Source organism: Pantherophis guttatus, chromosome 4 (assembly GCF_059756535.1).
Source record: "Pantherophis guttatus breed Tessera chromosome 4, ASM5975653v1, whole genome shotgun sequence".
In the NCBI taxonomy this organism is placed as follows: domain Eukaryota; kingdom Metazoa; phylum Chordata; class Lepidosauria; order Squamata; family Colubridae; genus Pantherophis; species Pantherophis guttatus.
In genome coordinates this window covers 121,370,642-121,390,549 of record NC_142066.1, presented here as the reverse complement: position 1 = coordinate 121,390,549, position 19,908 = coordinate 121,370,642, and the positions used below count along the sequence as shown (strand labels likewise).

At 35.4% G+C, this 19,908-nt stretch overlaps 1 protein-coding gene across 3 annotated transcripts in view; it reads left to right on the top strand.

Moving 5' to 3' along the window:
- The window catches only part of ITGB8 (integrin subunit beta 8), a 45,236-nt gene extending 35,437 nt beyond the window's left edge, over nt 1–9,799 (top strand). For all 3 annotated transcript variants that reach the window (XM_034402400.3, XM_034402401.3, XM_034402399.3), the window contains 2 exons: nt 7,199–7,365; nt 7,450–9,799. In XM_034402400.3, coding sequence (XP_034258291.1) covers nt 7,199–7,365; nt 7,450–7,566 — 284 coding nt within the window. In that variant the 3' untranslated portion in view covers nt 7,567–9,799. The remainder of the gene's footprint in view (nt 1–7,198; nt 7,366–7,449) is intronic.
- The last annotated feature ends 10,109 nt before the right edge of the window (nt 9,800–19,908 follow it).

Sequence of the window (19,908 nt, the reverse complement as noted above, 5' to 3'; positions counted from 1 at the left end):
ATGTATGTATATGTATATACATACATGTATATTCTAAGACCAATATCTTTTTCCTATGGAAATCAATACCTAATAACAGTAAATGTACTATTGAGAAAATGTTGATTATTAAGCAGTCTAAGATCTTTGAGAATTAATTTTGTTACTGGAAAAACTGGCCAGAATAATTCAAGAAGAAATGGTTCTCTCAGATCATCATTATATATTGTCATTTCTGCATATAAGACTGTCCTTATTGCATATCCCATTGAAAGAAATGTGCAGCTATTTTTTAACTTTTAAGAAAATCTCATCTTCTTCTTTCTGAGAATTTTTTCTTTTCTTTTTTTTTTATTGCAAAAGTTTTACAATTACATTTTCACCCCATTCCCCCCCCATCCCAGCCCCCACACCCCACCCTAACCCCCCCCAAACCTCCCCTAACCCTCCCCCCCTGACTTCCACAAAAAATAATCCCATCAAAATCCCCTTTTTATAAAACTTGAACCCCTCAGACCCCCTTAAAAAAATTTTTATCTTCACAGTTTTCATACATTTCTATTTTTATATAATACTTTCAATGAAAAACTATTTGGTACTTTCTAACTTGATATTTGTTCTGCACATAATCTATCCATTTTTTCCATTCCCATTCATAAGTCTCTTGTGAGCGATCTTTTAAATATGCTGAAATCTTCGCCATCTCGGCAAAACTAGCCATCTTCAAAGTCCATTCTTCGATAGTGGGTAAAGCTTCATTTTTCCAATATTTACCTATCAATAATCTCGCTGCAGTTATCATGTACATTATCAACTTAATTTCATCCTGTGTAAAACCCTTTACTATACCCAATAAAAACAATTGTGGAGAAAATGGAATTTTTTTCTTCAAAATATTCTGCATAACCCACCATATTTTTATCCAAAAAGCCTTAACTTTCTTACAATTCCACCAAACATGATAATATGTAGCATCTAAACAATCACATCTCCAACATTTTGGCTGAACATTAGGATACATACAGGATAATTTCTTGGGATCTAAATGCCATCTGTAAAACATCTTATAAAAATTTTCCCTCAAATTCTGCGATTGCGTAAATTTAACATTCTGAACCCATATTTTCTCCCATGTTTCCAACATTACTGGTTCTGCAAAATTCTGTGCCCATTTAATCATGCAATCTTTAACCAATTCAGTTTCTGAGTCCCTTTCTAACAAAACATTATATAGCCTTTTGATATGCATTGGACCTTTCTCTTTTATATGTCTAACCAACTCTTCCTCATGCAACATAATACCAGTTTTTTGGTCCTCTTTCCATCTCAGTTGAAGTTGATTATATTGTAACCAGGTTAAGTTAATCCCTTCGCCCAACAGTGTCTCTAATGTCTTCAGTTGCCATCTGCCCACATCTGTAAAAAGAACCTCTTTATATAACCCCCCCCGAGTGACATTATATTTGTATTCCAAATAATATGACCAAGATCCAGCCACAACGGTATTTTCTAATCCCATTTGATTCGGTGCTTCTCCCATACTCTCATCAGAGAATCTCTAAGTATATGACTTTTAAATACTTTATCCACTTTGTTTTCATAAAACAAGTAAGCGTGCCAACCAAATTCGAGATCAAAACTTTCTATATTCAATATTCCAGTCTTTTTCCTTCCAAACCAATCGCTTGCTTGAGTCAAAGCTGCTGCTTCATAATATAACTGTAGGTTTGGAAGTTTGAGACCTCCCCTTTCTGGAACATCTTGCATAATTTTCAATTTAACTCTCGGTTTTTTCTCATTCCAGACAAACTTATTCACTCCAGTTTTCCACTCTTTCAGTTGTTTATCACTTTTAAGCACCGGAATCATTTGGAACAAAAAAAGAAATCTTGGCAAAATGTTCATCTTCACTGCTGCTATTCTTCCAAGTAAAGAAAGTTGCAGTTTTTTCCATGTCTCCATATCTTTTTGTACCTCTCGCCACAACACCTCATAATTATTTTGAATCAGTTTCATATTAGATTCTTCAACCTGAACTCCTAGGTATTTAACCTTTGAAACAATCTCAAAACCTGCCCTCTTTTCAAGTTCATGTTTTCGATCTTGTGTCATATTTTTGACTATCAGTTTAGTTTTTTTCTGGTTCAGTCTAAATCCTGATACTGTACCATAATCTTTTATAATGTCTTTCATCAGGATTATTGATTCCACCGGCTGCGTTAGGGTAACAACCAGATCATCTGCAAATGCCCTTATTCTGTAATCTTCTTGCCTTATCACTATACCTTTCAAGCTGGTCGAATCCCTTATTGTGTTCAACAAGACTTCTAATGTTAAAATAAATAACAAAGGGGATAACGGACAACCTTGTCTTGTACCTTTTTCAATTTTAAAGTCTGTTGTCAAACTTCCATTAATGATAATCTGTGCCTTTTGCTCTTGGTAAATTGCTGAAACCGCCAGTATAAATTGATCCTCAAAATCCATTTTTTCCAAAGTCTTTAATAGAAAATTCCAATCCACTCTATCAAAGGCTTTCTCCGCATCCAAAAAAGCCAGCACTGCAGGGATCTGTTTATTCTTCTCAAGATATTCCAATAAATCTATTACTTGCCTTACATTGTCCTTCATGTATCTACCCTCTATAAATCCCGCTTGATCATCATGAATCACCTCTTTAATTACTGGCATCAACCTGTTGGCTAATACTTTTGCATAAATTTTGTAGTCATTATTCAGAAGAGATATTGGCCTATAATTTTCCGGTTTTTTAGGACCTGCTTGCTCTTTTGGTATCAAAGAAATATAAGCTGTTTTACCCCCTCGTTGTATATTACAAAATAAGTCTCTAAGTTGTTCCACCATTTCTGCTTGCAAAGTTTTATAATACACTGCAGTCAAGCCATCTGTTCCTGGAGCTTTGGCAGTTTTTAGTTGTTTTATTGCTGCAATTATCTCCTCAGCTGTTATAGGATGATTCAGTCTTTCCTTTTGTTGATTAGTAACTTTTGTAATTCTTTTATTTTCTAGATATTTTTCTATAAGTCCATTCTGTATATCTTCTTTAGCATATAATTTAGTATAGTAATCTACAAAAACTTCTTTAATTAATTTTTGTTGATAAATTTCTGTCCCTCCAATATCAATACAATTGATGGTCCGCATACTCTGCTTCTTCCTTAAAGTATAAGCCAGCCATCTGCCCGGTTTATTGGCATTACAAAATGTATTATGCTTTGCATATTGTAAATTTGTTGCAACTTGGTCCGCCATAAGCATTTGAAATTGGTCTTTCAAAAGTTTTATAGCACTATGTGTTCTTTCATCTGTTGGATTTTTAATAAGTAACTGTTCTTTTTTCTTTATTTCTACTTCAATTTCAGCTCTTTTCTTTTGTCTATTCAGTTTATATTTAGAGTTCATATGAATGAGTACCCCTCTCATATATGCTTTACTCGCGTCCCACACAATTTCAATAGGGGTACCCTTGTTCAAATTAATATCAAAAAATTCTTTCATCTGCTTCTTGAGTTCAATTATATTTTTTTCATATCTAAACAGATTTTCATTTAGTCTCCATGATCTTCTCTCAATTTTTGCAGTCTCGATTTCTATCCATACTGGACTGTGATCAGATAAAGTTCTTGGAAAGATTTTAGTTCTTTTTGTTTTAACAAGTAAATCATTTGATACTAAAATAAAATCAATCCTTGAAAAAGATCTGTGTCTGTCAGAAAAAAAAGTATAATCCAAGTCTTTTAAGTTATGTATTCTCCAAACATCCTTTAGTTCCAAATCTTCTTTCATTTCAAAAAAAGTTTGTGGTAGTCTAATCTTTGACTTCACCAGACTTTTTTTGTGTAATTTGGAGTCAATTACTCCATTCCAATCTCCCATAATCAAAATTGATCTATAGTCCCATTGCAGTATTTTAGTATGCAAAATTTTATAAAAATGATCCTGCTGTTGGTTAGGAGCATAAATCCCAATCACAAGAATTTGGCCATATGCAGTACACAGTTCAATTGCTACAAACCTACCACCTTCATCTGCCTCTATAATTTTAGCTGACAATCTTTTATTTATATAAATAACCACTCCATTCTTTTTTTCCAAATTTGAGGCTGTAAAATGTATTCCTAACTTTGAGTTTATCAAATATTTTTGATCTTGCGTTCTAATATGAGTTTCTTGTAAACAAATTATATCATTATTAAATTGTTGTAAATATGTAAATATTTTCTTCCTTTTCTGTGGTGAGTTCAGTCCATTCACGTTCCAAGACAAAAACTTAACCATCATGCATACCTTTTTGAAGCAACGAGCAAGATTGCCGGATGTCTTCCGAGGCCACCGACTTTGCTCTCCCCATGGCTTCCCTTTGTTCTGTAGTACTCTTAGTTCCTTTTTTATATTGTTGTGCCATAGCTCTTTCTTGCAATTGTTTTTCTTTAAGTTGTTTTGAAACTGCACGGGTTATTCGCTGGTCTTTAGCTTCAACCATACGCTCTAGGTCCAATGCCACATCTCTTGTAGTCAGAATTGGAGAGGATTCTAACAGGGGTTCCTCCAGAAAACCTCCTACAGCACCCTGCGCTTCTGTTGGGTCTAATTCAATCTGCTTAAGCTGCACTTCCAACTCTTGCTGGGGTTGCTTCTCCTTCTCACTCTCCTTTATCTCCAATACAGTAGATGAACGTGGCGATGGTGATCTCTCCTTGAAAACATTATAATAGAAATATTCTGCTTTCTCAACAGTATTCAGTCGGTGTCTTTCCCCCTGATATTTCAAAATTATGCCCGTTGGAGCATCCCATCTGAATGGGATTTCTAATTTGTTTAATTCCTTTACTAAAAAACCAAAATCTTTTCTATCTTTCAGCATCTTTGGTGGAAGTTCTTTATAAATTCCAACCTCAGTTCCCTCAACTTGCACAGAGGAAAGGAAAGATTTTTGCAGAATATCATTTCTCATTCTTCTATCTGTGAAGTATATCACCACATCTCTTGGTAATTGTCTTTGTCTGGCCACCCATGAGTTCACTCTGTAAATTTTATCTATTTTGTAAAAGATCTCATCAGGATTAATTTTTAACAACACAGCCAAGGCATCAGCACAAATCTGTCTCAAATCTTGCCAGTCACTCTCCTTAATCCCTCTAATTCTTATGGCAAATTCCATAGACCGGAATTTCATCATCGTGATTTCATCTTCAACTCTCTGTATTTTATTATCCACGTCAGAAATTTTAAAATCAGTATCCTTTATTTTAACATTCACTTCTGATTTAAATTCTTCCAATTTGGAATCCACTTTGATAATAATTTCTGACAGGCCAGAAACTGCGTTTGATAATTTATCAGTCACCTTGTCATAATTCTCTTTCACCAAATTTTTCATTTCAGTAATTTCCTGCTTAATTTCCTGTTGAGATTTTTGAAATTTATCATCCAAAGCCTGCGTGATAAATTTTTTTAAGCTTTCAAAATCAAACTGCTCTTCAGGCTTGTGTGTGGGAGATCCCCCCCCCCTGTTGCCTTGCTTTCCTGCTTTTTAGAAGCCATTTTATCACGTGAGTTAGATTTTCTAAAAAGAGAAATCCTTTTTCTTTTTCTTCCAGCACCACAAAGTCCTCTAAAAAAATCCCCCAGCTTTAATCAAATTAGAAGTAAACTTGTATGAAATCAGCTTTTTTTAGAAAGGGATTTTTTCCACCCCTCTTCTTCTGTGCTCGTAACAAACAGCGCTACAATGTAGCTTATTAGAATAGCTTTAGATGTTGAAAATGTTGATTATTAACAGTCTAAGATCTTTGAGAATTAATTTTGTTACTGGAAAAACTGGCCAGAATAATTCAAGAAGAAACGGTTCTCTCAGATCATCATTATATATTGTCATTTCTGCATATAAGACTGTCCTTATTGCATATCCCATTGAAAGAAATGTGCAGCTATTTTTTAACTTTTAAGAAAATCTCATCTTCTTCTTTCTGAGAATTTTTTCAATGTACAAGCACCACTTGTAGCAGCTTATACTTCCTTAGGCAAAATATCATCTTGATGATCATTCCAATTCTGTTTGTGTCTATATATGGTGAGATTCACTTGGGACTCCTAGGCTTTTCCAGAATAATAATTAAGGTGTGTTCGCTACGTTTAGACCTAGTTTAATGTTGTTGACTTTTATGTTGCCTAGGTCTAAAAGAGAGCGATTGGCCCAAAGTCATCAAGCATACTTGGTGACTTTGGGCCAGTCACTCTCTTTTGATCCTAGGAAGAAGGCAATAGCAAACTACTCCTAAAAGTTTTGCCAATAAACCTACAGGTTTTAATCCAGGCAGTCACCAGGACTCACCACTGATTTGAAAGCACAAATATAATTGTTCAAATAATTGATGCACTTAGCTGACTTTAGTTAATCTCAGAATGGTAAATCAAATCTCCTTAATATATAGATGGGGAATTTTGAAGAAACACATTGAAAGACATACTGCCAAATCATTTCCTTATTATTCCACAGAAATTTTGCAAGTCGATCATGTCTGTCAAGTTGACTTGAATAAAACTTTATCTTATATATCAAAAACAACTCAGTTACTTGCAATGGAAGAATAATAGCAGATATGGATAACCCTCAAGAGATTCTAAAAAACATTAGAAAATAATTGGCAGAAAGAGAGGTGCAGGTAGAATGGAATGCAGACCTCCAATTAAAGGCTTAGTTGACTATGAAATATTTTCGTATTTTAAGACCTATAGGAGCAGCTCTTTTGACTTTACTTCAAGTTTTAGAGGCAATCTTTTGTGTTTATCCTGCAAAAATTACAAGTTATTTTACGTGCTCCTTAAGATGTGCATTAACTAAACTTGTTCTTACTTACAAAATTAGTAAAAAATAACCCTCTTTGACTAAATCAGTAATTTTGTTGTTTCTCTTTTAATTTTATATAATTTTTGTGTGACCTTAAGTAGTAACTATATTTCAGCAGAAAGACAAGATGTACTTCAAACAATAAATAGTTTATTATTGGTTTGTTCCTATTTATTATTAAAGAGTTCCTATTAACATGAACAAACTTTGTCAATATAAATTGGTTAGTTAACTAATTGACTTAGTAAGCTGTTTGTTCTGTAGTCTAAATATGTTGTCTGGATTTTCTCACAATATTATAAGTGTGATGGTCAATTTTTATTTTTTGTTTTTTCTGTTTCATTGCAGAATGCCTTTCTGATGATACGAGTTATTTCAGAATATTTTTCATTATATTTATAATAACATTTTTGATTGGTTTGCTTAAAGTGTGCATAATCCGTCAGATAATTGTATATTGTGACCATAGTAGAATCAAGTCTTCAGCAGGTTACAGAGTGCCTGCAGCCAAAAAGGTAACTGATGATTATTTTCTTGAACATAATTATAACGTTAGTTGTGCTTTATAGCTTCTGACCAGCTATATTTTCTCCTTCAAGGATAAGATCTTCTTGCCTACCGTTTGTGCAAAAACAGTAACTTACCGGCGTGACAAGCCTGAAGAAATAAACATTGACAGGAGACAAGTAAATGAAGCATTCAAATGCAGCTCTTGAAGACAAGAACCTGTTTCATCTGATCTTTTTTTTGTTGGTTGAGAATGTTTTTTAAAATATATTGTTTAATGCTGTGGGATTTACAATTTTGGACACTGTAATTTAAAAAAAAAAACTGACTTGGGAACCTAGTTGCACACAGCCTAGGTTTCAGAAAGAGCTGCTTGTTCAAAACAAAAACAAATGTGCATTAACTACTGTTTAATGTGATTAAAATACTGGTTGCAGCTAAGATGTATTTGGATTAGCAGCCAGTTGAATCCCATTTAATAGTGATAGGATAACATTGGCTTACATGGAAATGTTCTGGAACTTGGATTTTATATTGATTTGTAAGGCCATTTGGTATTGTAGCACTTTAACATAATATAACTTATTTAGTTGTGTTATAGAATATTAATTAAAACATTTGTGGTAAAAATGCACTGTTCTCACTTTAGAAGTAGCTTACACGGATGGGGATTATAATCACAAACTCCCAAATCTCATTCTAGAAAACGGTAACTGACAGAAATCAATAAATCAGTTATCCATGAGTCTTCCTATTCAGAACACTTGGGACAGAGTGGAAGCAGGGAGAAAACAAATGAATATTAAAAACTCTGTTAGAAGGATACAGTTACTCCTTATTTTCCAACCTCAGTGGATAGGAAGCCCAGGATTTTCTAATTGCACTAGTTTGGAAGAAAGTGAAAAAGTATGCTTTCGCCCAGTTTGTTCAAAATATACGGAAGCAATTATCCCAAACGTATTTTATACGGTAGTAATTCTCATGGAACATATTTCCGTGACAGTAATGCTTGCAAATGTTCAGAAGCTGTTGGAGGAGTCTATTCTTCCTGGCAGCTGAGTATATCTTAGAAGGCAAAACCACTTGTCTAAGGAAGAGTGTCTACAGAGTATGGTCAAAGAAGGAAGATGGTGGCCTTGACACTGAAAAAGAAGCTTGGCCTGTGGTTTTTTTTTCTGCATCAAGCACCAGTGCATTCACCATCTTTTTTTTTTTTTTTACTATAGTCTGCAAACATCCTATTTCCAAATGAAGCACAAATCCTATGAGTCAGGAAATCAATCACTACATAATGTGTATTTACTTCCTTATTTGCATTTAGTTTGCCTCAAAGTCTTCCTAAAATTGGACAGATTTTTTTTCTGTAAAAGATAGGAGTAAATGTAATGAACTTTTTAAATTAAAATGTTACCGTCAAATACATCGAATTCTTCTGTTATGCATCGAATTCTTCTGTTATGCAAAAAAATGTAAAACGTTCAGTTGGAGTAATAAAAGCAATTTTCTATTGTTCAGGAAAAAGGTGAAGAGGCAAATTTGCCAGATGAGAATAAATCTAGATCACGACTCTGATGATATGATCCAAATTAAAGCTACTTGACTAAAATGAAAATTAATATTTAAGCTCCAAATTTTATCCGGAAGCAAGTCCAACTAAATTTGGAAAAGAGTTTAATTTTTGGCTAAGCATGCAGTATGTACAATAGTATTTAAGACATCATCATACATGAAATTCACATCCTAATACCATGTTGGTGGAATTTCTATTGGTATTCTATTGGTATCTTATACTGATAGCAATTTCCAGGCAAATTTAAATATCTGAAAATGTGTGCATATCCCATGGATTATTTTTATTTTTAACAGAGCTAGGGACATATGTTCTATTAACGCTTAAATTGCACAACTGCAGAACAATTTCTATTACTGGAAAAATATATACCTGTGGTTTTATTTGGATTGTCCTCAGGTCCCTTTTTTGCACGCTCTTAAAAAGGTACTAAGTGTTAAAATATTTTGTCTAATATAATATCTAGAATTTCTGATCAGGCTTTTCTACAGTTTCCAAATATAGATACAACTAAAATAAACCTAACTGAAAATGTATATTTTGTAGTGTTTCCTGATGCTTTTGTATAAGGTGTATTGTTCTGTTTTCCTTTTTTAAACAAAAAAAAAAGGTGAATCAGTCATGTTTTTTTGTATTTAGGTTTTACTATGTACCGGTAGATTCTTTCTAGGAAAGAAATATGCAGAGAATAATATCTTATCAAATTAATAATTTTAAAAAGTTGAATTCCTATTCTGTTTTACTAAATATTTTGTAGCGTCTGTGACTAACTCGTTTCCATTTATTTATTGATTTGTCACATTAGTATATTGTGAGAAAGTCTATTTTTCTATGAGAGGTATAATAGTTGACATTAAATTAATACTAGATTATGCAGTCTCAATTATTGTCTCTAATCAACGTTTGAAGCTTGTTATTTTTCTTTAACAATAAAATTTTAATTAAATAAAACATCATCACCAAGTTTGCAATCCTACATGTTCTAATATCAACCATAGTTTGACAGAAATAAAATCAGTAACATTTTGATTTTTATGGATAAAAACAGAATCCAGAAGGATCACCAAAAATGGGCAACACTCGATCCACCTCTTCCAACGATGTCTCCCGTAGTATCCATCAGCATTTTTATTCAGGGCTTTTTCTACTCTCCACTAAATATCTGAATTTTGGTCCATTATCAGAACAGAACATGTTCTTCATATGGACCAAAATATGTGACTACCCCAATCCACCTGCTGGATACATGGAAGTTTTGCACATTAAGTGTTTTGCAACATCTGGGTATGCTTCTTAGAGAAATATTCATTGTGATAAGATGTTTGTTTTTATTTTTTAACTACTATTTTAAAACCACCAACAAACTCAGTGTTGACTTTGGTTTGTTATATATCTCTTGAATTCTGCTTGTCATTAGAGTGAAAGACATTAAACCGAATTAAGGTTCTTAAGCAAGCACAAGGCCTTCTTGTCTACTGTTACGTAATTGAAGGATCTCTTCCAAGCAGGGGTGGGTTCTAAAATTTTTTTACTACCAGTTCTGTGGGTGTGGCTTATTTTGTGGGCATGGCTTGATGGTCATGTGACAATTATTTAGGATTTAGCAGAGGTACTGGTCTTCCAGGCTTTTAACTGCTTGCAGAGCTGTACCAATCTACCCATTTATTTTTGCAGGCACTGATCTACTCATGTATTTTTGCAGGCACTGATTTACTCATGTATTTTTGCAGGCACTGATCTATTCATGTATTTTTGCAGGCACCGGTCTACTCATTTGTTTTATTTTAACACTGAAGCCCCGCGGCAAGAGTTTAAATAGTTTTTTTTTCCTCTAGCCATCAGCTGGGACTCAGGAGGCAGCAATAGATTGGGGATGGGGCCAAATAAAAGGTAAGAATAACACGGGGGTGGAAGGAGCAGGGGGGGCAGAACCAGTTCAGTGATGTCATATCGTCATTGCTACCAGCTTGGGGGAACCGGGCTGAACCGGGAGGAACCAACCACTGCTTCCAAGCCTTCTTGCTTGACTGCAACCCAGAAAAATTCTATCACAGATTTGAGCCCAGTTGAGAATCTTTTAGATTCATCTATCTTCAGATTATACATGTAGATTTTTTGGATTAAACTTTGTGGTTTATACCAAGTATTCTGGGTATTTTCAAAAGGGCTATATCTTAACAGAAAACATTTGTGCAATTTAAGGGCCTGCAATTTAAAACAACTGATGATATATATAGAAATATAAAGCAAGATATCGGTAATTGAATTCCTAATAATACCTTCTGCACATGCACAGAGGTTTAAAATGTCACAAAAAAGCAATGTCATGACATCCACGCAGGTGGGTAGAGCCTCCCACAATCCCCGCTACCGATTCACCCAAGCTGGATAAAAATAATGACATTATTATTTATAACTATTATGAAATATGGCTTTCAACTGAATTTAAGCTGTTAGTCTGTTGACGTACATTTAACTTTTATGTAGACTATGTATTGATGACTGGGTCTATTTTATTGAAATGTTTTTGAACATTTAAAAAAAAACTTTTTTTAAAAAAATGCCATTTTTCTCTGAGGAATCCCATTATAGAAACCTCCTTTCTCCTTTTTAACTAATCATTTCTTTATTGAAGAGTTGTTTATTCTTCTGTACCTGGATTATATCTCTTGAAAATCTGAATCATGAATGCAAGGCTTGTCAGGCACAAAAGACCAAGAGCAAACATGAAGTTCCAATTGAACTAATTTATTGCTCATGCCCATGCACAGGAATCTACTCAACTAACAGCACTATTTTGGTGCTAAATAAGGGTTAATGAAATTACAGGGTGTTTGGATTTAATAGATTCTAGGCTGATTCCTCTTTTAACTCCATTCCCCAGATTCTGCCACTCCTCTTACAAGGCTATCTCAAATTGTCCATTGTCTTAAACATCTGGTAAATCATGCTTGTGACTAATTATTTTTTAAGCCTATTTCCCACTTTTGCTATAGCAAGTTAAAGCAACATATACTAATCCTTTGATCATTTTAATTTTTTAACTATGAAGTAGATGGAGCTAATTGATAACAATTCATAATGGTATCCATAGAGCATGATCAAAATATTTAAGATGGCAACCATGATAATGCGATATCTAATCATTGTTTTCTGCATTACACCTTTGCTGATGAATTGCCATAGTTACCGTATTTTCGGGCGTATAAGACGACTGGGCGTATAAGATGACCCCCGACTTTTCCTGTTAACATCTAGGGTTTGGGCTATAGTCGCCGTATAAGACTACCCCTCTTCCAACGCACACCAAATAAAAATTAAAAAACATCAACTGGCTCACCCACAATGGGTCTTTGTGCTAGACCCAAAATGGCCCCTGCAACAAGCAGGAACCTCACACAGCCACAAAAAACCCAAAAAAACAACTTTCACACTTTACACACACACAACACAACACAACTGGCTCACCCACAATGTAAAAGCAGCTGTGCTAGACCCAAAATGGCCCCTGCAACAAGCAGGAACCTCACACAGCCACAAAAAGCCCCCCAAAAAAACAACTTTCACACTTTACACACACAAAATTCCACATACAGCTTTGTGAGATTTTGTGTGTTTGTGTAGTTAGAGTGAAACACTACGGAAACACACTAAATCTCAGAAAGCTGCACAAATATTATTTTTTTTCATTTTATTTTTATTTTTATATGAAAACTAAATTTAAAACTTCCTAAACTTTAAATGGCTAGGTCTAAGAAAGAACAACTAAAAAAAACCTCAATTAACTATTTTTTTTAAAGTTCCCAAAGGGGGAAAAAACTTACCCAATAGAACAGGGGTCTCCAACCTTGGCAACTTTAAGACTTGTAGACTTAACTCCCAGAATTCCTCAGCCAGCTTTGTTTTGCTGGCTGAGGAATTCTGGGAGTTGAAGTCCACAACTCCCTACCTGCTTGATTGCAGGCAGGGAGTGGCTTGCTGATGGAATGGATTCAGGCAAGCGAAGCAAGGCAAGCATTGCGACTAGCAGCTAAGGTAAGCAAGCTGGAGGGGGAAAACTTTTTTTCTTTTACATGGCTCTGGCGATCCCAGCTGAGTTGCCTGATTAGCAGGCAAAGCTGGGATCGTCAGAGCTTGGATCGCCAGAGCCATTTAAGGCTCGTGAGAGCCTTTCGGGCTGGTCTGCCTGGTTACAGGAGAACGACACCCGGCGTATAAGACGACCCCTGACTTTTGAGAAGATTTTCATGTGTTAAAAAGTCGTCTTATACGCCGGAAAATACAGTAAGAGTACACTTGATGCCTTAACCACAATTGCTTGGGATGTGCTGTTTGCATTTTACCAGGATGTTAGTGGTCTGGAAATGAGAAAGTTTTTAATATGAACTATCATTTTCAAACTTAATAATATCTATACATGAAAATGCTCAGATCCAGGAGCCAGTAAACTAACTAGGCACCTTATCCTGGGCAATCAGGGATACTAATTTTCTACTAATTTTAGTAAAGGTTATTTCTATAGGATTCATCAATCAAATGTTTTATTTTCTTTTTATTCTATATATTTATTCTAAGCCTTGAATAATCTAATAATGAAGCTTAATTTCTCTCCAGTCACTACGTACATGCATCACTTTATTCTGAGGGTAAATTTTAAAGAGAAAACTGAAATCTGAATTCATTATCCCTGGGTTTTGCAAACTATTTTTTTTTTTGCCAAATATTTTTGTTGCTAGTAAAACTACATAGAACTGCTATCTTTCCACTGAAACTTATTACAACAACGCTCACCTAGTATCACTTATTTTTCCTTTTTTACATACCACTTTATGTACATCCGTTGGGTTTTTATGTTTATGAAAGGGAAGCAATACAATAAGCTTAAAATTCCATTACTCCTTTTTGAAAACCTTAGAACAGGGGTGTCAAACTCACATCATCATGGCAGCATCACGCGATGTATCAGGAGTTTTTCCCCCTTCGCTAAACCGGACATGGGCGTGGCCAACACATGACATTTCTGGCCCACAGGCCAGGAGTTTGACAGCCCTAGTTTAGAAAATAGGCTTCCTTTGGATGGTTTTGTGGACCATAATACCAAATGGGAACTATTTCACTTGCTCCTAAGATTTGATGTTGTAAATAATTTCATGAAATATACTTTGTCCACCATTCTTGGTTCAATGTAAATGAAGTCTTTAAATCTGATACAACCTGTAGGAGTGGGATTCATTTTCTCCTTTTTATATTAGTCCTTTTTCCTTTCTATATTTCCTGTCTTTTATTCCCCATTCCCCCTTTCCCCTCTTTCTATTGGAAACTTGCCTACCTAATACATGGCTTTATTTTGGTTCACTCTGTCCCAGACCTAGATAATGTTGTCATGAAGAACTCTGTGTTTCTGGTCAGTTTATTTACATTGTGAATAGAAACAATGAAAATATCCCATAACATCCATATCTAGTCTCTTCTATAGAGATTGTTGGAGGAAGTTATGCATTACAATATTGTCTTCTCACCCACAGATGTTTTTTGTGTAGCGTCAATTGACTGCTTGATGCCTTGATCTCTCCCAACTGCCAGAACAACACTGAAACTGGTTACTGTGTTTCTGCCTGAACATCTCTCATGTCTGGACAGCATCATTTCAGCTAACACAAAAGGATTCTTCAGTATGACATGTATTCCTCTGGCCAGCCTTAGATATTGTCCATATCATTCTTACTAGCAAGATTCTGTTGAAATTATCTCGTTTGTGTATTAGATTGAAGCCAGAAAAGATTATGGATCTGAAATTTTTCTTAGGAGTTTGATGTAAATTCATAAACATTTCAGAGACTGGTCACAGTCTGCTCATGTATTAGAAGAGACATCTAGGATCAGCTACCCATTCATTAGCTGATTATTTTTTATTTATTTATCTTATTATAATGTGTTCACTTGTAAATTAAGGAGGGATAGCGCTAATGCATAATACTTCAAGGCCAAATCTGATTTTTATTCAAGAAACAAACTAATTCCTTTTCCCAAAAGCATAGGAGATCCTTATTACTAAATGTGGGAGCATTCACAAAACAAGCTTGTGACCAGACCTGGGTTTTTACTTCTTTAAGAGGCTCACAATAATGTGCCTAGTAACAATATTATTTGGGGGAACAGATATTCTAAACTTCCTCTTTTTTAAACAGTTATTTACAACTCTCAGAGATATTCCCACTTTTTTTTAAAAAAAATAAAGTTTTATTAATTTTCTATTACATTTAATTAGTGCTTAATAAACATTGTGTTGTCTGGGTTGTTTTGTTTGCTTATAACAATACAAATTGTTAAAGAGATATTTCCACTTTCAGTGCATGTAGTTTACCTGGCTTTGGGAGCTTCAGGAAAAGAACTATGGATAATTGAATATTATTTGAATACTATTGTCGATGCAATAACTCAAATTAACTAACAACTTAAAGTGGTATAAAAGAATTAAGCAAAGCTCCTTCAAAGACAAAAACAATATCATTACCTAATTATTGTTGATTTTCTTAGCTAGATTGTCAGACTATAGAACATAATATTGTAGAATTAAATATGCAAGCAGAGAATAACAAGACCCAAATGACCAATGGAATTCTTCTGAAGGCTGATGCAATTATATAATGAAAGCCTCTACATGTTTATACATCTCCTGAAATCTGAACCAATTTATACTGTTTTTATGTCTCTAACATTACCTATGAAGCAATGCCAGATAGAAGTTCAAATTTGCCTCTAAGAATGTGGTTCAAATGATTATTTAATTTGCATAAATTATCAGTGCTAATCTAAGCTTCTAAACTTCTTGGAACAGAAAGATAATGAAATGCCTATCTAACAATTTTCTCTAATTATAATACTCACCTCTCTGCTTATTCTATTAAAAAAAACTATGATTATCCCTGGGCAGTTTGTGATGGAGATGGGAAGTCCAAGAAAGGGGCAAGAGTATTGTAACTTGAAATCACTATGCCACCCTTTTTGGCTATGTCTTATTCACCTCTCAAATGAATGTGATTGTTGAACAGGCAAACTATAACACAGACCAAAACTGACCTGTTCAGTTCTAAATAGGTACAGGACGTCATATTTATTTAAATTATGAATGGTATTTGGGATGTCATATTTGAAAAATTAAGAGAAATTAGAAGCCTTGGTTTCATTTCATTCAAAGATATGCAAGCCGTGAGCTGTGGGCCTGTATCCTGGAGATGCAGCTCACCTTGCAAAGTGGCCCTACACTTGTGGGAATATGCTAGGAAAAAGAAGCAGCAGCAGCCTTGGTTTCATTCATTTCAAAGAAGCAAACTCACCTCGAACTAGTTTAAAGAGCAATATGCCATCTTGTGGTAGTAGAGATTACTGCCTATAAATTCAGTGCAATGGATATTATGCTGTTTGTGCCCATAACAGCCTTCAGAGATAATTTGGGATGAATATTATTGCATGTAATGTATGACAAGAACTTGCTTTCATGTTGCATATGTGTTGTCAGATAAGAAGACAAAGAAGAATAAATTTATATGTGACCAAAGACTTCTAAGTATCTAGAATAACCTTGCCCAACTCAATACCCTCTGGGTGTGTTTGACCTAACATTCAACCCCCAGAATTTCCAATCAGCTGGCTAGGAATTAGGTTGTAATGAAACACAGTGGTAGGGCACACTAATAGGAAAGACCGATTTAGAATTAGTGTGCCATTTTAGGTATGCACTCTGTTCTGTCATCCAGAGAAGATGTTGTTTAATTCAGCCATATGTGTTTTAAGTGTACAACTACAGCAATACCATTTACTAATACCATTTCACAGGTGTTCCTGCCTTAGATCTAACCCTACAATATAAGCACCTTAAACATTTCCTTCTACCACACTAGATCTCATTCTACTGAAGAAGTGTAATGCTATCTTAGTAATTAGGAACCCAAGGGTTTATGGCATTGTTTCTCAGTTTCAGCAACTTTAAGATGCATGAACCAACTACTGAGTAACAGAGGAACAAGAGTGAGGCAGTGACTTAATTAAAGGGCTAATTTATGCCCTGCATGTTACATGGACTACTATGGTGGTAGTGGCCATAGTTGTTAAATACATGTTATAATGCAGGGGTGTCAAAGTCGATTTCATTGAGGGCCGCATCAGGGTTGTGTTTGACTTTGGGGGGCCAGGGTGTGTGTGGACAGGGTGGATGTGGCCTGATTGATGTCACTCATGTCGGGGGTGCCTGCGGTGGCCCGAGTGCTCTGTCACCGAGTGCTCAGTGAAAATGGGCTCCCAAGCTCCGTTTCTGGCTGCCACAGCCTCCTGCAACCTTTTGCCAGTGAAAATGGAACTCGGGAGGACCCTCCCGAGCTCCATTTTTACTGGCAGAGGGTTGCAGAAGGCTGTGACAGCTGACAATGGAACTCGGGAGCCCATTTTCACTGGCAGAAGTACTGTGGGCCAGTCCTCCTATATTTTCAGGGTGGCCCTGCGGGCTAGATCTAAGCACCCAGCAGGCCATATCCGGTCCCTTTGCCTTGAGTTTGACACCCCTGCTACAGTGGGACTCAGAGAAACTGGAGTATGCACCATTTGTTTCATCTTTTTATGATACCATAATTTGCTATCTAGTTACTCCAAATAACTGGATATAGTTATGTTTAAGACTTGTGATCTGCAATGAACACAGACTATGCTCTGGGGTTGGTTGGAATATAAAATTAACATTTATTCCTCCAATTGCTAGGAATAACAATAGCCCACAAACCCACAGCCACACTCCACCAGGAATTATCTAGAACCAAAGACAAAATACAGAAGGATGACAGAAACAATGTAATCTACAAAATCAACTGTAAGCATTGCAACCAATTCTATGTGGGACAAACATCATGTCAATTAAAAACCAGGATCCATGAACAATGGCTGGCAGACAAGGATAATTTTTATAGTGATAACATGAGGCAGGTGTGGCAAGGGATTCAACACATCACCAACCATCATGGATATAGAAATCTGATACAGAGGGGAAATTATTGGTTGATTATCAATATTCTACTAGGAATCTGTATTTTTTCTTTAAATGCAATGTAAAATATACAACATAAATAAAAATTATATCAAGGTTGTAATATTTACCAGATATGTTGTATGTCAACTTGCACAATCCCTAGACATATTTGGAATTATAGGTTCTTATTGTCTGTCAGGCGCCACATTGGGCAAGGCTGGTTATGGCATAGTAATTTTCATTATGTAATGATCTTTCATTTTCATAATCAATATGTATCTATATTTTTTTAATGTTTTAACTTATGTTCACCCCAATGAATAAAGGTATAATAGTTCATATGCTGAAGAAGTTGTTCCTGCTTTATCTGGCATTAGTTCATTGCAGAAGGAATTCAAAATGTGTTACCTCATCACCTCATTCTGTAATAAGCTGAGGTAATTAAAGCACATTAAATATTTAATTTAGAAAGCCTGTTTGGTTTAATGATTAAGGCATCAGGCTAGAAACTGGGATATCCCATACTTAGGCACAAAACCAATAGAATGCCTCCTTGGGCAAATCTTTCTTAGCCCTAGGAAGCAGGCAATGGCAAACCACTTCTGAAATCTTGCCAAGAAAACTTTAGGGACAAGGAAAGGAATCACTCAAAAAAAATAAGGACCAAACAATTTGCATTTGCCAATGATGGCCCTGCCAATAATTAATCTGTGTGTACAGATATATGGATCTTTTCAGTAATTACATACTTTAAATTTAGCAATGTGATAGAGATGGAAGGTTAGTTTTAATTTTGGCTGATCTCAAAATAATTAATTAGGATCATACCTCACTAATATTCAGCTGGGAGAATAGCAGTGTAGACTAAACTAGAAAATGAAAAATACATTTCAAAAGAGGCTTCCAGTTTGGCTTCCGTTGCTGTCAGACGGTCTTTTGAGACCGCCAGCCCCGTCGCCCATAAAGAGCCGCCTTTACAGCCGAAAGGCGGCTCGAAAAACTCCATTTCCTAAAGGAAATGTGAGACAGAGCCAGCGAGGGCAGGTAGAGCCCTCTGCGAAGTCCCCAGAGTTCTTTTTTACTCTTGGGGACGAAGCAGGTTGTGGCTCCCTATTTCCGCTCGCCGCTGCTCCGGGCTTCAGGAGAACTCTGCTTCTTGCAGAGCCAGGCGATGGGACCGGACCAATTAACGAAATTAACAGATCATCTGAACTAGCAGGATGAAATCCGGATCTGGGATCCTAAACTGCAAGTATTTCTAACCCCAAGACTGATTTTAAAAGTAAAGAAGAGTGAAAGGAGAAAAAAAGAGAGTTTAAAATGGCGACTGGCCGAGGCTTGAGAAAAGCTGAAAGCGAAAGTCCTTCTGTTTGAATAGTTTATTACGTTACAAAGTATCTAACAAAAGTGCTGGTTAGAAGTGAAGAGAAAAATTCTTATTTCATGCTTCTTCCTTCTTAGAGATTTGTTATTGATATTGTTTGGAGAGAAGTCTCTTTCTTTAAAAGGAAAAAAAATTCTGTTTGTGTGGCAGGATGGCGCTAAAACTGACAAAGCCAGATAACCAAGCTGTGGGGGGGGGGGCTCCCCCATTTATAAATCACATGAACAAGTTGTGAGCTTGCAGATGCAGAAGAATGGCTTCTCAGACCTAAAGAAATTTGTACTGGAGGAGATGGTAAGACATGATAAGACTGTTTAGCAGAACCTTGAAAATTTTAGACAGGAAATTAAAGAGTTGGTTCAACAAAAGTATGATATTCTGAAGCAACATATGAACAGTTTTTTAGAAGTAATTATGAAGATGGATGAAGTTATAAATTCAAAAATAGAATCTAAAATGAAGGAAGTTGATGATAAGATTTATAATTTGGATAAGCCACAATAATGCAATTCAGATTTATGGAATTTGCGGTTAGAATTAGGGGAATACAGGAAAATAAAAGAGAAGATTTGAGAAAGGTG